This window comes from Diabrotica virgifera, chromosome 7, assembly GCF_917563875.1.
Source record: "Diabrotica virgifera virgifera chromosome 7, PGI_DIABVI_V3a".
In the NCBI taxonomy this organism is placed as follows: domain Eukaryota; kingdom Metazoa; phylum Arthropoda; class Insecta; order Coleoptera; family Chrysomelidae; genus Diabrotica; species Diabrotica virgifera.
The window spans coordinates 90,097,109-90,124,027 of NC_065449.1; the positions used below are offsets into that span (position 1 = coordinate 90,097,109).

Genomic DNA, 26,919 nt, shown 5'->3' on the forward strand with positions numbered 1-26,919 from the left:
ATCTTACGGGGACGTTCAAATTCGCCAGGTTTCCCTATGATGTCCGGTAGACTATGGTAATGCGGATCTGTCCTACTTTCCCAATCTTCTCTCCATCGGGTATTTAAGTCAAAGTTGGACTGCTGCAGCGCTTGAGCAGATTGTAGAGGAGGTAACCTGGATCGGAGACGGTTTCCAAGAATATCGGGGATGTCGTTGTGGACTAGAAGCTGGCGACTGTCCATTATTTTGTTATATTCTTTAACCAATGCATGTTCGCGGCGTAGGTTGGGTGGTGCTATATTACTAAGGGTAGGTAGCCACATTGTAGGGGTGGGCTTAATTGTGCCTGTTATCATACGCATAGTACGGTTTAGTTGGGTGTCGACCAGGTGGGTATGCCTGCTATTTAGCCACACTGGAGCACAGTATTCTGCCACCGGGTATATCAGGCCAAGAGCAGAGGATCTTAATGTTGATGCTGTGGACCCCCATGTAGTGCCGCAGAGTTTCTGTATTATATTGTTGCGTGTTTTCAATTTTGCTGCTGTTTTCGTCAGGTGTTCTCTGAAGGTGAGCGTTCTGTCTAGAGTAACCCCAAGGTATTTCGGGTATTTATTGTGTTTTAACAGCTTGTTATTAAAATACACTCGCAATTCTCTGTTTGCCAACTTGTTGTTTAGATGAAAAGCTGATACTTCAGTTTTTGTAGTACTTGGCTGTAGTCTCCATTTCTTAAGGTATTCGCTGAGGATGGATAAGTCATTCGTGAGAGTGATTTCTGTAGTTTCTAAAGATTGGTGGCTTGTTGCAAGGGTCCAGTCGTCAGCATATCCAAACTTCCGAGATTCGGTTTCAGGCATGTCAGCAATATAGAGGCTGAAAAGTAAAGGGGCAAGGACAGAACCCTGTGGAAGACCATTGTTAAGTTTAATCTGTCTACTCGTCTCCTTTCCCATTATAACCTGGAAGGCTCTGTTGGTCAGCATGTTGTCAATGAGGTTAATTATCTTTCTGCAGGGGATAATGCGGGCCAGTTTATATATTAATCCCTGTCTCCAAACAGTATCATATGCTGCTGTTAGATCTATAAATACTCTTGCTGTCTTTTGTTTCTTTTGAAAACTAGCTTCTATAAAAGTTGTTAATGACAGCACTTGGTCCGTACAGCTTCGATGAGGGCGGAAGCCAGCTTGTTCAATGGGGACATTTTCTAGTATCCTGTGACTAATTCTGTTGAGGAGAAGATTTTCTAATAGTTTATATACCATGCTGAGTAGAGCTATGGGGCGGTAGTTTTCTGGCTTATCGTTTGATTTGCCCGGTTTCGGAATTGCAATTATCTTTGTTCGCTTAAGTGAGAAAGGAATGTTACCTGACTGAAGTATATCATTAAAGAACATTGCAAGCCACTGTTTCTTGTATGCACCACTGTGTATCAAGAACTCTGGATGGATACCATCAAAGCCAGATGCTTTACCTGATTTCATTTCTTTCAGCGCATGTGTGATTTCAGAAATAAGTATTCTTGCTGAATATTCGGAGTTCGTTCTGTTCATTTGTTTTAATGCCCTTAAGTCTCTTTTCACGTTGGTAGTATGTGTTCGATCTCGTGGAGCTCTGGATAGAGATACTATATGGGAGGCAACCTTGTTAAGAGACATTTTAGACTCTCTGGATTCCAGCTCGTTAGCTCCTCCAATTTTCCGCAACAAGGACCATGCCTGCCGGCTTGATTTTTTGAAGTCAATGTTTTCGACAGTCTTTATCCATTTTTGGCGTCTAGCTGTATCGATGTTGTGTAAAAGCTCATCGGCTATTTCTCGGTCACCACTTTCGAGAAACTTCGTGTATAAGTCTTCACATGTTTCAGTCCATCCAGGCACATATTCTTTGCGATACCCCCTAGGGATGGTTTTCTTGGCAGTGCTTATTACTGCGCCCACAAACCTCTCATAATGTTTGCTGGTTGGAGGGACCCAGCTCAAGGTCCGGTCTAGTTGTTCAGAGAACTTCTTCCAGTTTGCTTTTCTAAGATTCCACCTGGGTCGAGGATATGATCTAATTATTGGAATTGATATTCCGATGGTGATAAGCACCGGACGATGTTGAGTATGTGGGAAGTCTGCAAGGACACTTCTCGCAGTTGTTAGTGGTCTGTCATTGGTATCTTTTGAGACAAAACATAGGTCTGGGTTATATTCTTTTCTCCATGCAGCTGATTTAAATGTTCCTCTGTCTTTGGCATCAAAAACTAGGTATGTGTTTTGCTCTTCGGACCATTCTACTAGTGCCTCCCCATTTTCATCATTCGTGGTGTACTTCCACATTTCGTGGTGGCTGTTGAATTCGCCGATGTATATAGTAGGATGTGGATGAGTCTTTATCACTTCTGGGTTCCATGTAGTGGCTGGAGGTTTGTATATGTTAACTACGGTAATATCTCCAATCTTGGTGACTACTTCATGTATATTATTTTCATTGGAAGCAGAAAGTGGGAAACCATTTTCTATACTGCAGCGAATGTAGGTTGCGACGCCGTAATGTTTATCATAGGTGGCTCCCAGTAAATCGTAGCCAGGTATCTTTCCCCTTAAATCAAGCTGGACTTTGTCTTCAGTATGGGTCTCTTGTATGGCAACCAGGTCAATGTCGTTATCGTGTAGGATTTTTTGCAACACTTGGCATTTTGCCTGGCTTATGCCCTCGATGTTAAGGTGACAGACTCGGATACACGGTCCGAGATCTCTAGTCAGTTGGTTCTGAGAAGAACCTTTATTTGTTCCCATCGTATGTTTACGTATAGATAAGATTCTGTTTGTGATCTGTGATGTTGGCAGGATATTGTTTTTGTTTTTCGTTCGTCTGCCGCCAAATTTTTGCTAGTTCATTTAGCGTTACCCAGGGTGCACCACATGGAGGCGAACTAGCATTACACCCCGGAAGGATGAAAATTTGGGAATATGTAGTTGAAATTGGCTATTATTAAATAAGAAAAAGTTTACAATTCTACATCCCCTCCATTTTACAAAAATTGGGAAATATGGGGTGAAAAATATTTTCTCAGGAGTGAAAAAATATACGTTCAAAATAGGCCCGGAATTGAATAAAATGACTCATTCTAAGCAACTTTTGTTCTATAGAGTTTTTTCGCTAAGTTAATACTTTTCGAGTTATTTGCGAGTAAATATGTTCATTTTTAACAAAAAAAAAACACATTTTTGAACGATTTTTCGCAGATAACTCAAAAAGTAAGTATTCTAACAAAAAAAATATTCTTAATGAAAATATAGCTTATAAAATTGAAAAAAATGGTATACGCGTGAGGTCTGCAGACCCAGTAGAAGCAGAGTTGTAGCTAATGAAAAGTAGGTTCTTCCTCGTCAAATTCCAAATCGAATATTTTAATGTGAAATAATAAAAAACAGAGCACTTTTCGGGGAAAATTCATAACTTTTTTAAAATGTTTAAAAAAAAAGTTTATTTTGTTTTTTAAAATTACATTAAAAATAAGAGAGTTACGCTCAGAATATTGTTGGCCCCTTTTATTTTTTGGTACAAAAATCGCGAAAATCACCCCCTAACTAGCTTCCCAAATAAAATTAATCGCTTCACAAGTTACTTTACGTATGTATTATTTATATTATCTTTAAGTTGCATTGGTTCAAAGTGCTCATTTTTGAGAAAAAAAAATTGGGTTTAAAATAAAACATTTTTTTTTTATTTTGAAAAAAAATGGATTGTTCATGGAAGTAACTTAAAAATTATTAGTAATACCAAAGATCTTAAAGAGTAATAAAATGTACGTTTTACTTTTCTGAATATTTTTTCTTTTTTGTTTTTTTGTTAGACAAAAATTGGTTATGCTATGGCTGTTCAAAATTTGCCTAAACTCGTGATTAGTTACTCGTTCAAGCCATTTTAACTACAGCTTTTTCAAAAATAAGCACTTTAAACCGATGAAACTTGCAGATCCTATAAACAATAAATACGCAAAGTAACTTGTGAAGTGGTAATGATAAAATTTATGTGATGCTAATTAGGGGGTGATTTTCGCGATTTTTTACCAAAAAAATAAAAGGGATCAACAATATTTTGATCGTTACTCACTTACTTTTAATGTTACAAGTTTTTTCTAAAAACAAAAATGAACCTTTTTTAAATACATTAAAAAAGGTAAAATGAATTTTCCCCGAAAAGTGCTCCGTTTTTGGGTTACACCGTTTCACATTGAAATATTCGATTTGGAATTTGATAAAGAAGAACCTACTTTTGATTAGCTACCATTCTGCTTCTACTGGGTCTACAAACCTCAAGCGTACACCATTTTTTTCAGTTTTTATAAGCTATATTTTTGCTAAGACTATTTTTTTCGCTGAAATACTTACTTTTTGAGCTATATCCGAATAACCGTCCAAAAACATGTTTTTTTCTGTTAAAAATGAACATATTCACTTGAAAATAACTCGAAAAGTATTGACTTAGAGAAAGAACTCTATAGAACAAAAGTTGCTTAGAATTGGTCATGTTATCCAATTCCGGACTTAATTTGAATGTATATTTTTTCCTTTAGAGGGGGGTGTTTTTGAAAAATAGAAGGGATGTAGAATTGTAAACTTTTTCTTATATAATAATAGACAATTTCAACTACCTATTCCCAAATTTTCATCCTTCCTTTATTATTTTTGGGGTCAGATTGTTCTTTGATCGGTCTATAATTTAAATAAAACTGGGTGGCTCTCATTACCCGATGGCTCCCATTTCCCCATTCTCCCCTAATCATAAAATGATTTTGTTTTTCATTTTACTGAGAATTATTTTTTTAATTCTACTTACAATATGCAGCTTAGTTTCGTTTCGATTCAGAAGTATCCATGTAGCCCTACTGAAGAGGTCTGGAGAGACCGAAACGGACGTATAGGGTTGGAAGCTGTTTTTAATTTTTCCTTTTGCTCATATTTGGGTACTTGGAACCAACTTTCGTTGGAATTTTTTCTATACAAGTAGACGGAATTTGATTGCATATTGTAGAGTCCCTTTCGTCTCTTTTATTCTTCGTCTCATTGCCGTATAAATTGTAAAAGGCAGAGATTAAATAATATGTTACTAGAAAGTAATTCCAACCCAGAGAGCAATATAAACTTGTTTCAAACTTGCAATAAGTTTGATACATCAAACATGAAAGCTTGCTGTAGGTTTGCCATGACAACTTTGCAAACTTGCCGCAAGTTTAAATTAAACTTGCTAGTTACAGTGTAACAAACTTGCATGAAGTTTGTTTTTTCAAACTTGATACAAACTTGCTGAAGGTTTGTTTTTGTTTTGTTGCATGAAGTTTGTTTTTTCAAACTTGATACAAACTTGCTTAAGGTTTGTTTTGACATACTAGCCACAATCTGAATAAAACAATGTGAATAAAAAATACAATACCATTTTATATAACTATTTATTCAGTAGTCACTCAACTAAAACACAATCTATTGTCTAAAATTATTTATTGGAACTTACATTAAACCCGCTAGCTTCAGCTTCTGATGTTCAGTTTTGTCTATCAGCTCGGAAACAAATAAAATAAATTATTATAAACTCTTGCTGCGTTGCTGTGTAAGCAGAATTAATATTTGCTATTAAAATAGATAAAAAGATGTTAAAGTAACAATTTTTCAATAAAACCTAAAACTTATGTATATATAATTATATTTATTTTAGATAGTATGTATGTAGATCAGTGATCAGTGATGTACATAAATACAGCTAGAAGTTACGAAAAAGATAAAACAAACTTATCTCAATTTCACCAAAGCAAAAAGAATACCAATCTGTACCTAATCACCACAAGCAGGTGGGTCTATGAAAAACTGAAGAAAAGAAGCTTCAGCGTAGTAATTAAAGTAATAGTCTAGGCGAATTGTACGGTAAATGTTGTAAAAAACTCAAAGAAAAATATCAACATAGGATAGGACATGACATAACCACAAATTAGGTATCACCGCTTGGCACAGGTTACTTTTCCCGTGTTGCCAGCTGTCGTGTAAGCTTCTTCCCTCAACGTACCTTAGAAATTCCCACTTTTATGACAAAATTACCTCCTATGCTCCTATTTAAAAATTCTGTGAAAATATGTTGAATTATTTTAAAAATATTTTGATTTTTTTAAATATTTTACAATTTGGCCTGGAGCAAAGATTCCCTTATAAGTTAACTTTTTCACTTTTATGTTGAAAATTCTCGCAAAAAGGGAAATTTACCTCCGGTGGCAACACTTTTGTTTTCGTGGGCGTGACATCAGTCAGGGTAACGAACGAAACCGAACCGAACCGACCGTAACGTGTAAGTCAACCAAATAGATGGCACACGCGTGACGTGGCTTTGCAACTCTAAGCTTGCAGCAAAGTTGCTACAAACTTGAATCATCATCATTGTCATAACAATATTGCAGCAAACTTAACACAAACTTGCTTCGTCATATTTGACGCAGCAATTTAAAGTCAAAGAAGAATCAAACTTGCCACAAGTTTACATGCTATCTGGGAAGAGAGTTTTCAGATTTATTGTTTAGATCTGAGACTTCTCATTTTTCTCAATAATTATTATGTTTTAATAGAATGATAGTGACCATGCCGAAACTAACAGAATCTTTACAACGAGTAGCAATATATGCAGTTAAAGAAGACTCTACCCACTTTGACCCCATGACACTGGTATCTCATCTACAAAATGTGTACGAAATAAGGATGCACGTTGATGTGGTAATGGGTGAATTTCTTATAATGGATGCAAGTAATTTAAAAATGGGCCACGTGGTCAAATATACACCAATTGTGTTTAAAACAATGGTTTTGATTTTGCAAGTAAGTACTTAGACAACCTTTAGTATTTCTCTATCAATTTTTGTAAAGGGCGATAATATCTCGGCGATCGGTGGCACCCAAAATCCCGACAGCCAAAATCCCGACGGCCAAAATCACGACACGCCAGAATCCCGACAAGCCAAAATCCCGACATACCAAAATCCCGACATGCCAAAATCCCGACATGCCACAATCCTCGCATACTAAGTAAAAATCCCGACCACTACATTTTGAATATTTCGACGCTGCCAAGCCAAAACGGCATAAACGCCAAAATGACCACTTTTTAGTTAGCTGCACCAAAAAATAGGATTTTAATTTCCGCACCAGACAGTCAACGCGGTATAACCCCAGACAAAGTGAAATAGGGGTAATATTGGTTTAAAATTTTTATAAACGCCAGTCTAGTCACGCACGTGAACACCGACGTGAACACCGATTGACATAATCGCCAGTGCCCGTAAGATTATCATTGTGTACAGTTCGGTCCAGTAATAATAGTAAAGGTATGTATTTTTACAATTTTTATGGATAAGTAACATGATATTACTTACCTCTGCAATATTTTCAAATTGTATTAATTACTGAAGCGTAAATACACTGAAATTCTCTAAAAACTATGAGGCGTTTATGCCAAAACCAAATATTTACATCGTGGTTGACACAAGCGCCATTCTTCAATGGTATTCTTATGGAGGTTTCTTATTTAAAAATTGCGCAAATAAAAAGTTTATTTTAAAATTTTCTATTGTAACTTTGTACTAGTGTGATGAAGAATTCATTTTGTATTACAGCATATAGTTCAAATCAATTTTATATAGCTAAAAATGGCGATCGATTTTTGGCGTTTATGCCATTTTTTGTTGCAGATGAATAGCAGAAGTAAACAAATAATAATGGCCTTACTAAATGACAATAAAACATATACCGAAGCAGTAAAAATGATATACAGACTTACAATAATTCCCCTGTATTCCCCTTAAAGGTTTATGATATTTATAATGCCAACATTGCAGAAGCTTTTAGCAATGACATTATCATCTTTGAGGAACCACCAGACGTTGCAGTAGAAGAAGAAATATTAGCAGCAGATAATGGTTTGGGTGCCGGTATAAGTAGTGATCAAAATAAGGAAAATACAAGCAATCAAATCAATAATGATGTTGAATCAAATATTGACAGTGATTATGAATTAGAATCCGCTATTATTAGATATCCGCTCCTATTTGCGAATTATTTAGTTTTAAGTATTTCATCCTAGCATCAAAAACATGTTTAAAGAATTTAGGGTATTGTTTTTAACTTAGAATGTATTTTTTGTTTAAAAAAAATAAAGCCTATCAAAAATCTTCGTAATTTCATAATTTTTCTTGTTGGCATAAACGACAATTTTTAATTTTCTTTTTTTTTTTTCATTAATGGCATATATCCCTTTTAAGCGCCATATTGGCTAACCTTACAACGATGCGATCGACATAAACGCCAGAGGTAAGTTTGGCATATTCACCAATGTTATTGTTGTTCTGAAGCTATTTCCTTGTGGCATTTTTATAATTACGTATTTTTTATGAGTCAGATTAAATAAATTATTAGAAGAATTTTTTTACTTAGCAACATGTTTGTTTTATTTTAATAGTATTTTGTATTTTGACAACGAAACCCGATTTGGGCTTCGAAACGTTAATAAATTCATTTTTTAGTAAAATTGTGGCTTATTTCCCATAAAAAATACGTAATTACACCAATGTTATATCTTGATTGGACATAAGCGCAATTTTCTAGTTTTTAATTTATTTCATACAGTATTTTAAGCTACATTCATGTTCGCAAAATATTAAAATTTGAAAAAAAAATCATCAATTTTTTGAGTCACTATGCAGATAAGCAGAATTGGTAAAAATAAAAATAATCAGTTTTTTGTGTTTCCTGAAAAATCAAGTTAATGTCGTTTATGCCGTTTTGGCTTGACAGCGTCGATTTATTGTTTCCTTTTTAAATGCAGTACCAAATCATATTCAGCCATGTGATGGATGACCGAGGTTATCTTTAACGTAAAGTTATCCTGTAGTTAATTATAATTCTCGAATTGGTGTGATGTATCATATTTAACTTAACTACTTGCGTTATTTCTTGACAGTTCTTGAGTTAACTGGTATATCAACTGTCGCTTTATAACGCGACGTTAAACCTCAAGTTATGAGATAACTCTGTAGGTATGTAAGAATATGTAAGATTAGTTCATCTTTTGACTTATTTTTAGATAGAAATCCAGTGAATATTCAACGAAGAACGCTGCTTCATGTTGTCCTAGGATTTTGTGCGGCATGTTATTAATTTATTATCAAATATAAAGCAGTGCAAACTAAAAAATGTCAACAAAATAGATTTAAATAACAATTAAAATTCCGTAGGTAATAATACGATTAAAATAACAATTAACAATAAAAATTAAGCTAATAATTTAAGAATAGGAAGGCAGTACAATTTTAAAAATCATACAAAAATCAACTCGAGATATAATTGTTGAATATAAGTTGAAATTTATAAACATAAGATGGGTATCGTCCCATCCTGTCAATCCTGTGGAATGTTCCGATCAATCTCTCGCGCTCACTCTAACTTGTACTATTTCTACATAAGGTTCTCTTTGTTATTTCAAACTTTGTTAGTCAAATAACGGTGACAGATACATCACACCGAATTTACGTAAATAGTTATGGGCACGTTATCCCTGAGAGTTATCTTAACTTTAATTCAAACGTTAACGATAACTTCGGTCATCCATCACACGGCTGATTAAATAGAGTATTGAAATTGAAAAATTAATTACTTTAGTTACTAATAAGTGGGTACTAATAAGGGTACTAATTATTGATTTTAAAAGAGAAAATTATTAAACACTTCATTTTATAATGTAATAGCTACACTTCTGAAATGGGCGGTTGTAAGTGACTTGATAATATCTATTATATGAAAGTAAACTTGAATTGAGGATTTGATTATAAATTGAATAATATACTGGCAAAAAAGGAAAATAATGTAATTCATGTACCTATGTTAGAAATTTTATTTAGAACATTAGCTCATATTAAATGGTAAATACTTTTGTTTAGTCACCTTTTAGATACCATGTGTTATAGTTTTGACAATCTGATGGGATTTTGATTTGTCGGGACTTTGGCGTGTCGGGATTTTGGCAGTCGGGATTTTGGCTGTCGGGATTTTGGGGTAGACCCCTCGGCGATATGTTTACGAGTTGTTAAAGTAAGTTTTATAATACTGTTAAAATGGTCCTAAATAATATAAAGTCATAACAATGAAAGTGCAGTACAGAAAATTAAATAGAATAGACATAATAATATAAAGATGACCATACAAAGGTGTAACGCTAGAGAAAAATAATTTCTAAAAAACTTCAGTCTCTAAGTGAAAACTTCTAATGTAATTGAAGATTTCTTCTTCAAAGTTCAAAGATTTCTTAGGTTTAAAATCAATTCAAATAAGAGCCAAATATATGCATTCTATAATTTGCAAAGCAGACAGAGGATAAATGAACTGACGTGAGGATCTAAAAATCATTCCATAATACGTCAATCTATCTAGGCAAAATCTCCAGCGAATTGTTTTCTAGAATTTAATAGGGAACTTGCACATAAAAATATTTTTGCATAAAATTGTTAATTTATGTTTAAAAATATTATATTCAAAATATTACGTCTTAAAAATAAATGGTGTACGAACAACTGATCAACTTTCCGCGCCCAAAATTTCCGTTTCAAACAACTTCAAAGCGCGAGCTGGGGTCTGACGTCACCAACCACTCTTCTCGTTCGCCCGTTTGGTGAGCTATTGCATGGAATGCATTTTACCATTGCTATTTGTGCGTGTCGAATAACTGTGTTGTTTGCTCGGTGTTTATATTATTGTATTTAGTGTGTTTAGTGTATAATATACTTTATCACAATTGAAAACAAATCTGCCCAATATAAGTACTATATAGTGCCGGAATGCCAAAGCACAACTGTCAGAATATCCAACAAACATTTTTTTACTCTACTAGCAGTACCAAAAACGTCTATAAAAATGGCGTAAGGCTGGCTTGCGAGATAAAAAGGATATTTCACAAAGTAGCAAAGGTCGTTATTTCTGTGAGCATCATTTCGATGTGAGTATTTATCTAATTAGGTATCTAATAAAACATTTTCTATTTCAAGAAAAAATATTAGTTGTCGTTTCATGAAATGTGCCTACTTAAACTTGTTTATTGGTTACAGTTGGAACAAGACATGGATAACTATATATAATTCAAGATTATGGGTGGTCCCAAAATTATTAAGTCAGGTGTTGTCCCGCACATATTTTATTGTCAACTAGATAGAAAACGAGCTTTTTCTCAGCCTGTGAGGAAAGCCCTTAAAAGGGTTAAACGACAACTTCTTAAAGATGCCGCTTCTATATCTAAGTCTGTTCTAGAGGACAATGATGATAAGAGACAATGTGATCCTAATTTCACAAACTTAGTTCAATCAGGACCTGAATTAAACCAACCAGCTTTACCTCAAAAACGGTATCTCAATAAAGGTATTCAGTGTCTCAATAAAGAAGTGTTACAGTCGAGTTGTCAGCATTGCAAATACATAATAAGGATACAGGAACTTCACCTATATAAGACTTGAAACATTATTTGGAGATACAAATAGTGAATCAGGAAGTTCTGTATTTGAAGATAATAGTGAATATAGTGGTAGTGATGACTATTGGTACAATGAAAGTGATTGTATCTTGCGATGAAGATGGGAAAGAAGAGGAGGCAAAACAATTTAAAGTTTGTCTCTGAATTGTATAGTGATGAAGTTTCAATACAGACCTAGATTGTATACGTTTCATTTTATACGTTTTAGTTGGAAATGGAAATAAAACACAAAAAATGCATCTATTTTTAACTCTAAAAAAGATAAGAACAGGACACACATTTATGTTTCTTGGAGATGATTTCGCCATAAGCGAAAGAAATGCTTCGAGAATATTTGCAAAATCTGTTCCATTAATTAGTAAATATTTAAGATCTTGTATTATTAATCTCCAAGTTAGTTCAATTAAATTAAACTTACCCTTGGCATTTCAATTATTAAAGACGATTAAAATGTAATATACAATCCCCAGAATAACCTAATCGCTAAGCAATTTCTAAAGATTTATAAATTTCACTTTGAAACTATACAATTGATTGTAGAACTATACAAGAATACAAATACTGCCTGGTAATTTCCAATTAAATGCGATTAAAATATAATATACAATTCCCGTAACACTCTAATCGCGTTGTTTTCGACTCCTAGCCCGATTGACCGTGGTCCGTGACGTCAGACCAATAGAAGCACGTTCAAGCGCCTCCTAAGAAAATTGAATTTCATAGCATTTTCAAAGCCTTGTTATAAACGTTTTTCTTAGAAATATTTGTTTTTTTTGCATGCAAGTGTATTAAGATCATGTTACCTTATGTTTTTTAATATAATTTTAATATTTAAAAATTTATGCAAGTTCCCTATTGTGTGAGTAAACGAAAAATGCGAAAGACAGTTAAGGGAAACGGAGCAAAATGCAAAATTTTGACGCATGTTCAAATTTTCAATGTGTTTTAAATGTATTTATTCTTTTTTCGAATCCTGAGAAAACTAATAATGAGGGCCCAAAGTCCCTTAGAATAAATGAAAAGTTTCTTTTGGATGGAATATTTGCAATTTAATATCACACTAAATTTTCTCTTTTATTTTCACCCCTGTAACTTATTAAAATAAACATCAAAGAAGTTTTCAGGGACATTCGGCCGTCGGTAGTAATGTAATCTTTCATTCTGGGTTTAAAATTTTCGAGAATATTTATTAGTTTTCTCAGAATTCGAAAAAAATGAATACATTTAAAACACATTGAAAATTTTGACTTGCTTCAAAATTTTGCATTTTGCTCCGTTCTTATTAAGATTTGATTTCAATACGCTTTCAATTTGATTTCATTCGCTTAAATGCATGTCAACCTAATGGCATTATTCTTTTGTTTTTTTTTAATAGATGTTACTTTAGCGTCTTTTGAATATTATTTTTAAATATAATTTGCTAACACGAGACCTTGAATGGATTTCAAACCTAAGAAATCTTCAGATTATGTTAGTTATTTAGTAGATGTAGCGATGTAGGTATATTAATTTTAAATAATTTGCTAATATGACAGAAATATTTTGTAAGATATGGATGAAATGCGTACAAGCGCAAATTTTTCAATTTTGTTCCGATATATAAAAGTAAAACCGGTTCTAAAAATACTTTTTTCCGTTACAGAACATAATGAGAAATAGGATAACTCAAATTCATATTTTTCATTATCCCCCATATATCAATATCATAATGGCAGTTGCGAAAGGTATTTTAAAGAAGAAGCTATATGACAGGGTAAGTAAGGAATATTTATTGTTCTTATTTAGTATTTTCACTTTTCGGTCATATTAACCAAAATTATGTATTTCTAACTCTACCCGAATATCCCAATCGGGTTAGACGAAAAAAAGTCTAACCTTGCATGGCAAGCTACACCAAATTTTATTAATATAGCCTTCTATATAGAGTAAGTAAGTAAGTAAGGTATGCTTTATTGTCAAAAAATTTTAGCAATTTGTGGACAAAGCTTATACAAAATAAAAAATACAATAAAAAACAAAAAATAGTAAAAAACTACAAACAAAACAAAAAGAGTGTAAATCGTAGTGTATCTTTAAAATCGCGACTCAATTCCGCCGCTGCGTTAGCCGCCATCTTGAATTTAAAGAAGAACCATTTTTGTTCAATATCTCAGCAATTTTCCACTTTTTGACAAAATTGGTGAGAAATTAAGTTGTTTTAAATGCGATTTCATACAATAAATTTTTAATTTTTTCGTGCCGTCGATATTTTCTGAGTTAAGACGGAAAATATTGTAAGGGGGAAAGAATCATAATTATTAAATTATCTATTTTATTATTAATTTTACAAGATGAATTTATAAAGACAAAACTGAAGGGAATTATGTATTATACAATTTTGATCTTTTACATTATTTTTTTGTTATAGAGTGGAACCTCGATAACTCGAATTAATCGTGATCGCGGCCGATCCGGGTTATCGAAAATCCGGGTTAGCCGGAGAATATGGTAAAAATTAATAAAATACGGCATACTTACAGATAAACTCCGTTATAATTGAAATAACATGAAATATATATGCACAGTACACATCTAAATTACGTATAGTTGTATACCTAGATTATAGAGTATTGTTCATTTCTTGGTAAAAAAACTCATGCGTAGACAAAAAAAAAACACGCAAACACAAACCTATCTGAAGCAAGATTACAGAACGGAAGCGAAAAATACGACTATAATACTACACACAATATGGTCACAATCGGAACAATGTTATGTTATTTAAGAACAGTGGAGACTAAGACCATTGTTTAAAAAAGAATTATTTAAATAGTCTTTTAGTCTTTATTAACCATGCTAAGACAGTTTGAAATAAATAAAGGAATACAGGTGCTTGTTGTTTCCGATAATCCGAGACAATGAACGTCGCTCTGCCGCCGTGTGCCACGAGTCTATCCATGAGTCATTTTTACTATCGTATAGTTCAAATTACACAAATACACATTATCTCTCAAATATTATATTACATACATTTTTATTGTTGAAATGTTTGTCTGATGAAAATCGGTCCGGGTTAGCCGGACTTTCGGGTTATCGGGGGCCGACTTATCGGGGTTCCACTGTAATTAATTTTTTTGAGGTCGTACTCATGTAAAGGAGCGAACGTAGATGATTCCTATTCTTACCTATATATAATAGGAATTGTGTATTTGTTTAATAGCTCGCCCATTTTAACTTTATTCTTAAAATAGACTTAAATGTATGTATGTAATTGCGATATTTCTATTTTACAATTTCATAATAATTATTGAATTATATCCTTTCTTATTAACTTTAAGACATAAATGTACATAAACAAAATTGTGGGGAATAATATTTTATACAATTTTGTTCTCTTTCATTTTTTGTTTCTGTAACCAATATTTAAGGCCATAGGGTCGAGTTTTCTCAAAACTTTAATTTACATTTTAAACCATTTATTTGTTACGGATATTTGAAATAAATAAATATATAAAGATTTGACATTCTTAACGTGTGTCCAAAAAGAACTTTTAACTTGTTTGTAGGTACAAGTATTGTGGTAATTAAAAGTGCTTAGTATTTTAGGTAGGAACAACTTAAATACTTTATTTTAGTTAATATTTGTTTCAGATATATTTACATGAAAACTTAGAGAGTCTCTACAAACATATTTCACCAGAGATTCTGCCAAAAGATTATGGTGGAAAACAAAAGTCAATGGAGGAACTTAATGGTAAAAACACATATAAAAATATAATTTCATTCTTTAAATTTTTTATACTTACATTTTTTACAAGTTAAAATTCGATATAAAATTAGTTTTATTATACACTCACAGACAAAAATATTGCATATTTTGAAATTAATCTGTGAAATAAAATGTTTATTGCTGCCCACAGTGTCATAGAAATAGGATTTCTTTTCCAAATGTGATGTTTTCAAGTATCATATAAATGGTATAATCCGATTTAAATTTTATATGGGCTATATGGTGGCCAATATAATTTTTAAATTGAATCTCATCAAGGTAAGTACATATTCACTATTCTATCGAGATGAAGACCTGCGTCATGGTGCATTAACACGAATTTGTTATCAAATATGGCTGGTAAATGGCAAAACATAATCTTCTAAAATGTTTTTAAAGTACATATCAGCTGTCATTCAAATAATCACCTCCACAAGTTCGGTATCTCCTTTCTAAGAAATACAACTCCATAGTACTATGCTGCCACCATCAAAATTAACCTTCTGTCTTCTTCTTCTTCTTCTTAACTCAGGCTAGACTCGTTAGTCTCTGGCACTTGGTCATAAGACCTTTGTACCAAACCCTGTTCTTCTCCTTAAACTTTAATAAGTCCTGTGGCCTCAACGAAGGCCAACAGTTTTCTTATTGGTAGTTTTAGGATATCTTCTGGTTCAAACCTCATTTGACCAGTGAAGTTCTGCCTTACATCACCTAGCACACTGCAATAACATAGTATGTGTATGGCAGTTTCTTCTTCCATTCCGCACTTTCTGCACCATGGTTCATTCACCTTACCTAGTTTGTATAGGTGATTTCTTAAACGACAATGTCCAGTCACCATTTCAGTGACCGTTTTGATCTCTCGTTTATTGAGGTTCATCAAACTATTCGAGAGTTTTTTATCAATATTCTTGATTATTTTTTTAGTCTGGATTTGCCCTTGAGTGGTTCTCCATTTATTTTGATGATTCTTTATCAGCCATTTCTGAACCTCGTTTTTCATAGCATCTTTAGTGATGCCACAGAAAGGTTCTGGGCCTTCAAAAGTTTTTCTCGAGCCTTGTTTCGCTAACATATCTGCTCGTTCGTTCCCATGCACCCCTTCATGACCCGGCACCCATATTAAAGACACTTTATTGTCTTTTGCCAGGTTATTGAGGAGATCTTTGCAGTTTCTCACCAGTTTTGATTTGGTGAGAGGGTTCTTTACAGCCAGAATAGCCGATTGGCTATCTGTGTAAATGTTGATTCTCTTAGCTTTAGGGTCCTCACCAATGATTTCATCAATGCAGGCCACCAAAGCAAAAACTTCAGCCTGGAACACCGTTGTATGTTGACCTAGGCTGTAAGATTTATTATAGTTACATGTTTGCCCAAAGACTCCTGATCCAGTACCATGGGCAGTTTTAGATCCATCAGTGAACCATATTAAGTCTCCATTAATGTTTGGGACTTTTTGTGCTCTAGATGGTATAATTGTGTTAATCTTCTCAGCGAAGATTAGTTCTGGTGTCATCATATCTAAGTTCATCATAAATATGTATTCCTCAAGTATAGTCCCAGTAATGTTTGTATGAGGTTACCTTCTGTATGAGGTTACATTTGGCGTAGCGTTCATCATATGGAAGAAAAATTTACATAACTTCGTCTAAAGAAAAATTGATGAACAGCATTTCAGTTGTAACCTTATACAGAGCGTTAGTTTTGGTGGTGGCAACATAGTGCTACGGAGCGGTATTGCTTTGAAAGGGCATACCGAACACGTGGAGGTCATTAGGCGATTGCAAAATAATATGTACATTGGAAACATTTAACAGGATCTTTTTTTGCCATTTGAAAGCCATATTGTATAATATGACATATTGGTGATAATCCACGTCTTCTTGTCGCTAGCATAGTGAAGACTTACCTTGATGAGATTCAATTTAAAAATTATACTGGAAAGCATAAATCCCAGATCAGACATTTAAATCTGATTATAGCATTTATCTGTAACACCTTTGTCTATCTCGGGTCTAGTATAACTAACGATGGTAACTGTGAAGCAGAAGTTCGGAGACGTATTGGTATGGCAAAAAATGCGATGAGTCGCCTAAGTAAAGTTTGGAAAGACAGATATATCTCCCAAAATATCAAGATGAGACTGGCGAATGCCCTTGTATTCTAAATATTTCTATACGGAGAAGCGACTTGGACACTTCGCGCATGCGAGCGCCAAAAAATTGATGCCTTTGAGATGTGGTGCTGAAGAAGAATGCTACGCATACCTTGGATAGCTCATAGGACAAACGTCTCCATTCTAAACCAACTCAATATTAAAAAAAGGCTGTCCACAATATGTCTGCAACGACTTCTGCAATTCTTTGGTCACGTGGTTCGCAGAGGTGACGACAGTTTAGAGAGATTAATAAATTGTTTCTGGAAACGTCCCGGGGACAAGATCAAGACGACGATCACCAACTAGATGGTCTGACCAAATAAAGCATTCAGCTGGAAACTGATTCTGCGAAGCTCTTAGAGCAGCTGAAGATAGAGACCAACGGAGAAACATTGTTAGGAATATTGGAAGAAATCACGATCCTCAGTAATGAGAACACGACAAGAGAGAGATAGCATTTATATGATACTTAAAAACATCGCATTCGGAACAGAAATCGTATTAGTCCAAGAATCAAAGCTTTTCACCTCGCAATTTTTACAGAATGGATTAATTTGTTTGAAAATTTTAGAATAAGTAACGGATAGTCCGTGGATAAAAATCTATACGATGCCGACAGGCGCTTTTAGCATGGGGGTGGTTGCCACCCCATCTCGGGGTGGAAATTTTTTATTATATTTTGACCGCAAAAATAAATAAAAATATTCATTCTAAGCAAAAAATGTTGTATACATTTTTTTGATAAAATTAATAGTTTTTGATTTATTCGCTATCGAAAGTGTTAGTTTTATATCTAAAAAATCAATGTTTTTCGATCGCATACCTACTCATTTACGATGCACTCATTTTTTGCCGTAGAACAAATTTTATCAAACCAAGTTCTTGGGAATTAAGTTACCTACAATTTCATATTTAAACATTTTTTCGTATCTCTGATGCTAATCTTTATATTCTGAAGAAAATTGCATTTTTTACCAAATTGCAAACATTCGTTATTAGCTTTAAACTTCAGTTTTTTTTAAGTAATCATTCTAAGCCAGTCAAACTTCCAGAATCTATTATTAATAGATAAATAAAGCAGAATAAATAAGGCCTATGACTACAAACACCGCTAACTTACATTATTATGCTTCCAATTGGATTTCTCCTCTTTTTTCAAAAAAATGTATTGATTTTTTAACCGGTACTTTTTTAATTCTAATCTTAAAAAGTTCGTTTAAAAAGAATTTTATAGGTTTTTACAAGATCTATAAGGCTCTTAATATTAAATAGTTTTAAAATTATCAGTCACAAAAAGAGGTGGCATTGAAAGGGTTGGTAAAGGTGGTTTTTGCATGATATTACAAGTTTTAATTGGCAATAGCTCACTTAATTTTTGCTGTAAAAAAATTTTTGCAAACCAAGTTCTTGGGAATTAAATAAACTACAATTTCATATTAAATATTTTTTCGTTTCTCTGATGCTAATCTTTCTATTCTGAAGGAAGGGGCATTTTTTGCCAAACTACAAAAACTCGTTATTCGCGTTCAACTCCATGTTTTTTAAACTAATAATGCTAAGCCGATCAAACTTCTAGAACCTTTAACCATACATAAATCATGATAACCAAATCAGGTCAATGACACATTTTAATTAGGGTGGTGATTACGGGGTTGTTTACGATCACTTTTTTGCTGAAAAAAATTGGGACTTACATTCTTTTCATTATAAGTTATGCTCGAAAAGGCATAGTTTTCCCGTCCTTTGACTTTGAAACTACAATAGGTATTTAGCATTTGACGAAGAAGAGCTAAAGTATAGCTCGGTTACTACTGGTCTTAAAGACAATAAAAAAACGGATTTGTTTATTTTTTCAAAAGGTACATTTTTGTTAACTAAAGTTGTTTTGATAAAACGAAAACTTTTTGAGGTATTAGCAGAAAACTGGTTAAAAACAATGATTTTTTCGATATAATACTAACACTTTCGACAGCGAATAAATCGAAAATTATTAATTTTACCAAAAAAATGCATAAAACGTTTTTGCTTAGAATGAACGTTCTTACCAACTCTTGCGGTCAAAATATAATAAAAATTTCCACCATCCAGATGGGGTGGCAACCACCCCCATGGTAAAAGCGCTTTTTGGCATGAGGTAGATTTTGATCCTTGGACTATCCACTACTTATTCTCAAATTTTCAAGCAAATCGATCCATTCTGTAAAAATTGCGAGGTTTTTTCCTATTTTAAACTTCATTACTTGGACTATATTCCTATGATACAGGGGGGCTGAGGATAACAGCACAAAAAATTTCATTCCATATGCACATGTAATATTTTGTCAGTGAATATATAATCAAAAGATAGGTCAGATTTATAACTTTTTGATAGTACATACTATAGTCCAGCATCATTGGTGGAAATGGACGGAAATGCACTGGAACGCCGTTCCAGTTCGTGAAATCAACCTTCCATTTCGTAAAGCCAACTTAATTTTTTCCTTACATGCATCGTTCCGGTACAGACCTTTTTCATCATCATCATCATCGTCATCAACAGCTGTTCCATTGATCATCGTCATCAACAGCTATTCCATTCATCATCGTATGTAAGCCTCCCTTGGGAGTTTCCATTCGTTTCTTTTGGTTGTTTTTTGCATCCATTCGTGGCCAATCTTTCGCTTGAAGTCATCAGTCCATCTGGATTGAGGTTTGCCTCTACTTCTCTTATTTGCTCGGTAGCCACTCAAAAATTCACTTCGTTTAAGGGTTGTGTTCCATTCTTCATATGTGTCCTGCCCAGCTCCATTTAATATGGCATTTTTTTTTAATCACGTCTCTTACTTTTCATCGCTTCTTATTTGTTCATTAATTGTCGATCGCTAAGCTTATTAAGTCGCTTAAGTCAATAGATGCTGTTGTTAAAATCCCATGTTTCGATTCCATATGTCAGAACTGGCAATAGGTATTGATCGAAGGTTTCTGCCTTTAAAGTATTTAATAAATTTTATTTGAATACTGTTTATAATTGACCAAATGCTGCCCATGCTAGGGAATATCTTCTATTTAAATCAGGCTTTAGATTAAGCTTCGACAGTTCGATGTTTTGTCCTAAGTATTTATACTTACCCCAATTGAAAAGATAAGGCGTTCCGGTTCGTAAGTAAGGCTACTTCGACCATTGTATCATCATCATGTAAAAGAGACTCAAGTAAAATGCTGCCCTAAAAGACGCCAAGACAAAAAAATAACCATTGAAACAAAGAAACTAATGGAAACTAGAAGAAAAATCAAAGGAAACGACAGCATTGACGAAGAAGAACTGTGAAAAATAAACAAAGAAGTATCAAAAGCTATAAGGAAAGATTTAAGAAAATTAAGAATGAAAGAGTCCAGCGAAATATAGAAGAGAATAAAAGTCTGAAAGTCCTGAAAAGACGGCTAAACAATGGAAAATGCGAAATACATAAACTAAAGAACAAAGAAGGAGTCCCCACATCAAATAGAGAAGAACCGCTACACATAGTTGAAGACTTCTTTTAAGAACTATACACAAGCCAAAGAGAAGACCAAAAAAATTTGGAAGCCGCTGCATCACGCAAAATTATCAACCAGGATTCAGAGCTCATGCCAGAGATCACACTAAGCGAAATCCAGGACGCAATGAAAAAGATAAAAAACAACAAAGCGCAAGGAGAAGATGGATTCGTAATAGAAGCTATAAAGATGGGTGGACGTGCCCTTCTCAACCAAATAAAAATTTTGTTTAACATTTGTCTAACAAATTGTTGCATACCGGAAACATGGAACAATGCAGTAACAATTTTACTACACAAGAAAGGAGACAAGGCACACTTAGAAAACTATAGACCAATCAGCTCATTAAAACTCTATAAAATGTTTACCCGAATAATTACAAGACTAAAAAAAAAAAGTTAGATTTCTACCAACCCCGAGAACAAGCTGTATTCCGCTCAAAATTCGGAACAAACGATCACCTACAAACAGTAAAAACCTTAATAGAAAAGTGGGTAGAATATAACAGATCACTGGTACTTATCTTCGTAGACTTTCACAAAACCTTCGACACTGTGGAATTAGACAGCATTATAACTGCTCTGAACAATAGTAGAATAGATTACCGGTTTACAAAGTTAGTGCAAACATTATACCAAAACGCCACAATGCGTGTAAAACTACATGATACTACCAGAGACTCAGATCAAGCGAGGTGTGAGACACTCTCTCACCAAAATTATTTATAACGTTCCTCGAATACACCATTAAAATGCTAAAGTGGGAAAATAGAGGAATAAAAATAGATGAAGAAATGCTCAATTATCGGCGTTTTGCCGACGATATAGTACTTATTACCGAAGATCTGGGTGAAGCACAACAAATGCTACTAGAATTAGAAAACGTATCTTCAACAATAGGTCTAAGAATGAACATCAGTAAGACCAAATTTATGACAAATTTAGTTCCCAGCGAACACCTAACCATCCAAAATCAAGTGGTAGAATTGACAGAAAAAGTACATATATCTCGGTCATGAAATCAGAATACGCCAGGATAATCAGGCTTGCGAATTTCAACGACGAATAACACTTGCTTGGGCGGCGTATGGTTCACTAAGAGACATCTTTAAGAGCAACATCCCGACAGCTATGAAACGGAAAACATTTGACCAATGCGTTCTTCTTATTATGACATACGGAGCAGAAACTCTCACGCTCACAAAAACAACAGCACTAAAAATGCGAGTGGCACAAAGGCGCATGCAAAGATCGATTCTCGGCGTGACAAAAATAGACAAAATAAGGAACCAAGACTTAAGGAAAAGAACAGGTATCACTGATGTCGTTGAACATATAGCCAAGCTGAAATGGAATTGGGCAGTTCACATAGCGCTAATGAAAGACTCAAGATGGACCAGCAAACTAATTGACTGGCGCCCAAGAGCAGCAGAGGACGACCACCAACACGCTGGATGGACGACATTAACCGAATATCCAAGAAATGGCAACAAGAAGCACAGAACCGTGAAGAGTGGCGAAGAATGAGAGAGACATATGTCCACCAGTGGACAGAAGAGGTTGCATGATGATGATGATTATCACCATGGCAACTACACTCCTGTCGGAGTGATTGCCGCCCTCTTTGGGATCTTCCGATTCATTTGTCGCGAGGAATCAATCCGCATTAACATTTTGGTTTTACATTTGGTTGTGTCACTTGGCGTCTTTTAAATTATTTCTCCATTCGTTCCTGTTGTTGCTTTTGGTTGTCTATTCTCTAACTCCCCTTATCTTGAGGTCCGCAATTATCTGATTCTTCCATCTCGTTTTCGGTCTTCCTCGAAGTCTGCCTGCTACTGGACTCCATTTGGGAATTTTTTTGATAACTGCATCTGGATTTTCTTTCTATATATGGTGTCCAGAAACTCTACCGACAAACGAAGACAGGAGATTCCTTAGATAATTTTAAGATAATTCAGCCCAATTCACCTAGTCCGAAAATGCTTCTTAAGGGAGCTAGAGCTCTTTGAAGATGGCGTCATGAAATTAGTTTTTCTTAAATACCTCTAGAACGCTTCTATTTAGAAAAACGAAAATTGGTGTGCATATTTACTTTTTAAAGATGAATCGATTCCATCCATTGCAAATTTCTAGTACCGGTCATAGGCGTCCGTTTTGGGTAGAGCAACGGGTATTTTATCGCATAACTTTTTTGTCCTTAACTTTTATGCATTTCTGACACAGGATTATTAAATTGTGAGGTATTCTAGTACTTAAAGGTACTCTTGTTTTAAGTCGATAGGACACACCGTTTTCTAGAAAAATCGATTTGAAAGTTTTTCGTTTTTGGAATTTGAAAAAAAATTGAAAGAACAAAAAGAACTTTTCAACAAAAAACGAAGTATTTTACCAACATAAAGTAAGAGTAACTTTTAGTACTCGAATACCTCATAATTTAATAATCTAGTGTCAAAAATGCTCAAAAATTCAAGACAAGAAAGGTATGCTATAAAATAACAGTTGATCTACCCAAAACGGACGCCTATGACCAGTACTAGAAATTCGCAATTAATGAAATCGATTTATCTCTGGAATATAAATAAATGTACCAGTTTTCGTCTTTCTAAACAGTTTTTTTTAAATTCTTTTTTAATTCATAAAGCGAAAAATTTTCAAATCGATTTTTCTTGAAAACTGTGTGTCCTACCGATTTAAAACAAGAGTACCTTTTAGTACTAGAATACTTCACAATTTAATAATCCAGTGTCAGAAATGCATAAAAGTTAAAGATAAAAAAGTTATGCGATAAAATAACCGTTGCCCTACCTAAAACGTACGCCTATGATCGGTACTAGAAATTTGCAATAGATGGATTAGATTTATATCTTGAAGATAAATACGTGCACCAATTTTTGTTTTTATAAATAGAAGCATTCTGGAGGTATTTAAGAAAAACTAATTACAAGACGCCATCTTCAAAGAGCTCTAGCTCCCTTAGGAAGCATTTTCGGACTAAGTGAATTGGGTTAAATTATCTTAAAATCATTAAAATCATCTGAAGAATCTCCTGTCTTCGTTTGTCGGTAGAGTTTCTGGACACCCTGTATATTCCATCCATCTGCCTCTGCATCTTGATACATCTGGCGATGTCTTCTCCTTTCAAAAATTCTGTCACTTCGTAGTTCATCAGGTTTTTAAAATTCTCTATTATCTAAGCTCAGTGGGGCTGCTATTATCCGGATGATTTTTCTCTTTAGGATCTTCAATCTTTCTTCATCTTTCTGTGTCAAGCACATTACTTCAGTGCCACCGATATAATTGCTGCTCGGTAAATTTTCCTTTTGTATTCTGAGGAAGCTTTATTTGAGGAAGCTTTATCTTTGAGGAAGTTTTATTTTAAGTAGGATTTCCTGCCAGGATTATTTCATTGATTACTATGATTCTGCCATTAGTTTTATTAACTGAGTCCCCAAGATAATTAAAGGGCCTTACCGTTTCAAACACAAATTCTTCAATATTTAACCTTGTCATAATACACTGCATTTTTTGTTGAGCATATCAGGTAAGTATTTTGTTTTATTTTGATTTATTGCCAATCCCCTCTTGGGCTTCCTTGTATAACTTCGCAAATTCTTCCTCTCACTAAACTGTTTAGGTTACTGCAAATCAATGCCATGTCATCAGCATACGCCACAAGCTACAATGATACAGTCGACTACTGTATAGCAAATCATAAATAATACGTTTTCTTTGGGTGTCTAACCTTATGCAGTGTATAGGCACTCATGCTGGTTGTCGAAGGAACAGATATCCTTCTTTCGTTATGGAGAATTAACGAAATTGACGAGAATTAACGAAATATAATTATCGAAATTAACGAATTCTACTATTCAAAAAAGGAGACAAAAGCACAGCCAGATGACTACTAACAGAGGTATAAACTTATTAAATACTACCCTCAAACTTACAACTTAAATTTTAAAAGGATCAATGGCTCAGCGGATAAGTTTAATATAAAAACAACAGGGTTTTTTATTTATTTATTTATTTGGAGTGTTTTCCTTGAAAACTTACAAGAGATACTGTATAACTTCTTGCCCTAAAGTCTTAGTCTCTTCTTTAGCCCCGCTGTCTTTTTAACTCTATTAGATGAACTTCCTTCTTTAAGTACATACCCCATTAAACACACCTCCCTTCTTGTCTACCAATATGAAACAATGTACCTCTGCTCCACTTAATTCAAAGGCAATATTGACGATATAATAGGAAAAAGAATTCCTCTATAGAGAATCCAAAAATACTGCAATCGTTTGAACATCTAATGAGTATAGAAGCTGAGCAGTATAGTGAAAGAAACTACAGTAAAACCTCTGTTAACCGAAATAATTGGGGGGTAGGCCATTTCGGATAACAAGAAATTCGGTTAAAAATAACATTGTTTTTTGTATTCTTCTTGTATCAACTGACATACTAGTATTGGAGAGATATAGCAGCAAAACATTGTAGTCAAAGGATAATCCAAAAGAAAATAGAAAATTTCTTAAAAAACACTCTTAAGCATGTTCATTTTCCTTAATTTTATTGCTTTTTTTACATTTATTTTTTATTCACGAAAATATTGAAACTGTCAGCCATTTCGGTTAAACTATGTTTCAGTTAAAAAGGTTTCGGTTAACGGAGGTTTTACTGTACTAACATACATTTCTAGAGACAGAACAAAAAATAAAACACCCCCTTAGTCAGTAAATAAAGAAGTTGATCTCGATATTTAATAGAACGGCCTGAAAGAAGGTCAATGGAAAGATAGGAGGAAATGGTACATTCAAAATATAACTTTTAACAAAAATTTTGTTAAAAATTTAATCTAATGCTTTTGTAACGACTCACGCGATATGTTTTTAACTAATGATGGTTTTTGTGAACTTTGTTATAAATGAAAATTTGTGTCAATAATTTTTATGTCTTAGCATTATTGTTTTTAGAATTATGGAAAGAGGAGTTTGTTAAATGGTCTGATAGATTTGACAAAAAATCAAAAATGCGAGTAGATGAAAGTCTAAGGCCGGAACCACTGGAAAATTCAGAAATTTTGGGATACTATGGGAATTTCAAAAAATTAGACGTGGATTAATCCACCGCGTAATATTTGTATTTAAGTATTTACAAAATAAGCTTATCTCGTAGTTAAAACTGATTAGAACTAAGATTTATTTTCAATATAAATAAATAATTTTTAAGTAAACTTTGAAAAGAATATTTTATTTATACCTACCTTACAATGACTCACATGGATTAACACTTTGAAGCTAGTAAAATTTTAGTATTATTTTCGGCTAAACAAGAAGATATCAGGATCATTATCATAATTCAGCCAATCATATCCACTGCTGGACATAGGCCTCCTCCAGTCTCGTTCAATGTTCTCTACTCGGCTGCTTGTAGCCAGTTTCCGTCGGTTAATACAGGCGTGCGTCAGTTTTCCTTGGCTTCTTTTATAATTTCTGGTCATCAATTCCTTGATTCCGTCTTGTACACCGTCCGTCTTGTATTCTCACTAAGGTCTCTGTCCAGTTTTTGATGACGTCATACTAATTTGCCTGTATTTACCTGTAATCAGGACACACAATTACATAATACAGGATACAAAATTATTCCAAATAGTTGGTAAAGTCAATGTGGTGAGACCGCTCCTGTCTGGAAAAATTCGTAATTCGGTTTCTTCACGAATTCTTAATCAAAAATGTTCCTTTTAAACAAATCTGAAGGGTGCCGGCCGAAATTTATGGGCAGAAATTGTTTAAACAATTTTTTTAAACAAATACACAAGATCACATTTTTTAATAGTCCATTGAAATGTTACATTTAGGGTTTCATTTCTTACAGCAGTCAATTTTATTTTTTAATGTGTAGAGGGTTTAGTAGAAGCTCAAGTTCAAGTTTTTGGGGTCGCAGCCCTTTTCCCCCGGCCGCCATCTTGGAAAAAATGGTGCAAA

At 33.9% G+C, this 26,919-nt stretch overlaps 1 protein-coding gene across 1 annotated transcript in view; it reads left to right on the forward strand.

Annotated features, from left to right (window-relative positions):
• LOC114329515 (alpha-tocopherol transfer protein-like) overlaps positions 1 to 26,168 on the forward strand; it is an 84,766-nt gene extending 58,598 nt beyond the window's left edge. Inside the window, exons 3-6 of the mRNA XM_050657177.1 lie at positions 6,584 to 6,830; positions 13,166 to 13,276; positions 15,154 to 15,256; positions 25,909 to 26,168. Coding sequence (XP_050513134.1) covers positions 6,584 to 6,830; positions 13,166 to 13,276; positions 15,154 to 15,256; positions 25,909 to 26,057 — 610 coding nt within the window. The 3' untranslated portion in view covers positions 26,058 to 26,168. The remainder of the gene's footprint in view (positions 1 to 6,583; positions 6,831 to 13,165; positions 13,277 to 15,153; positions 15,257 to 25,908) is intronic.
• The last annotated feature ends 751 nt before the right edge of the window (positions 26,169 to 26,919 follow it).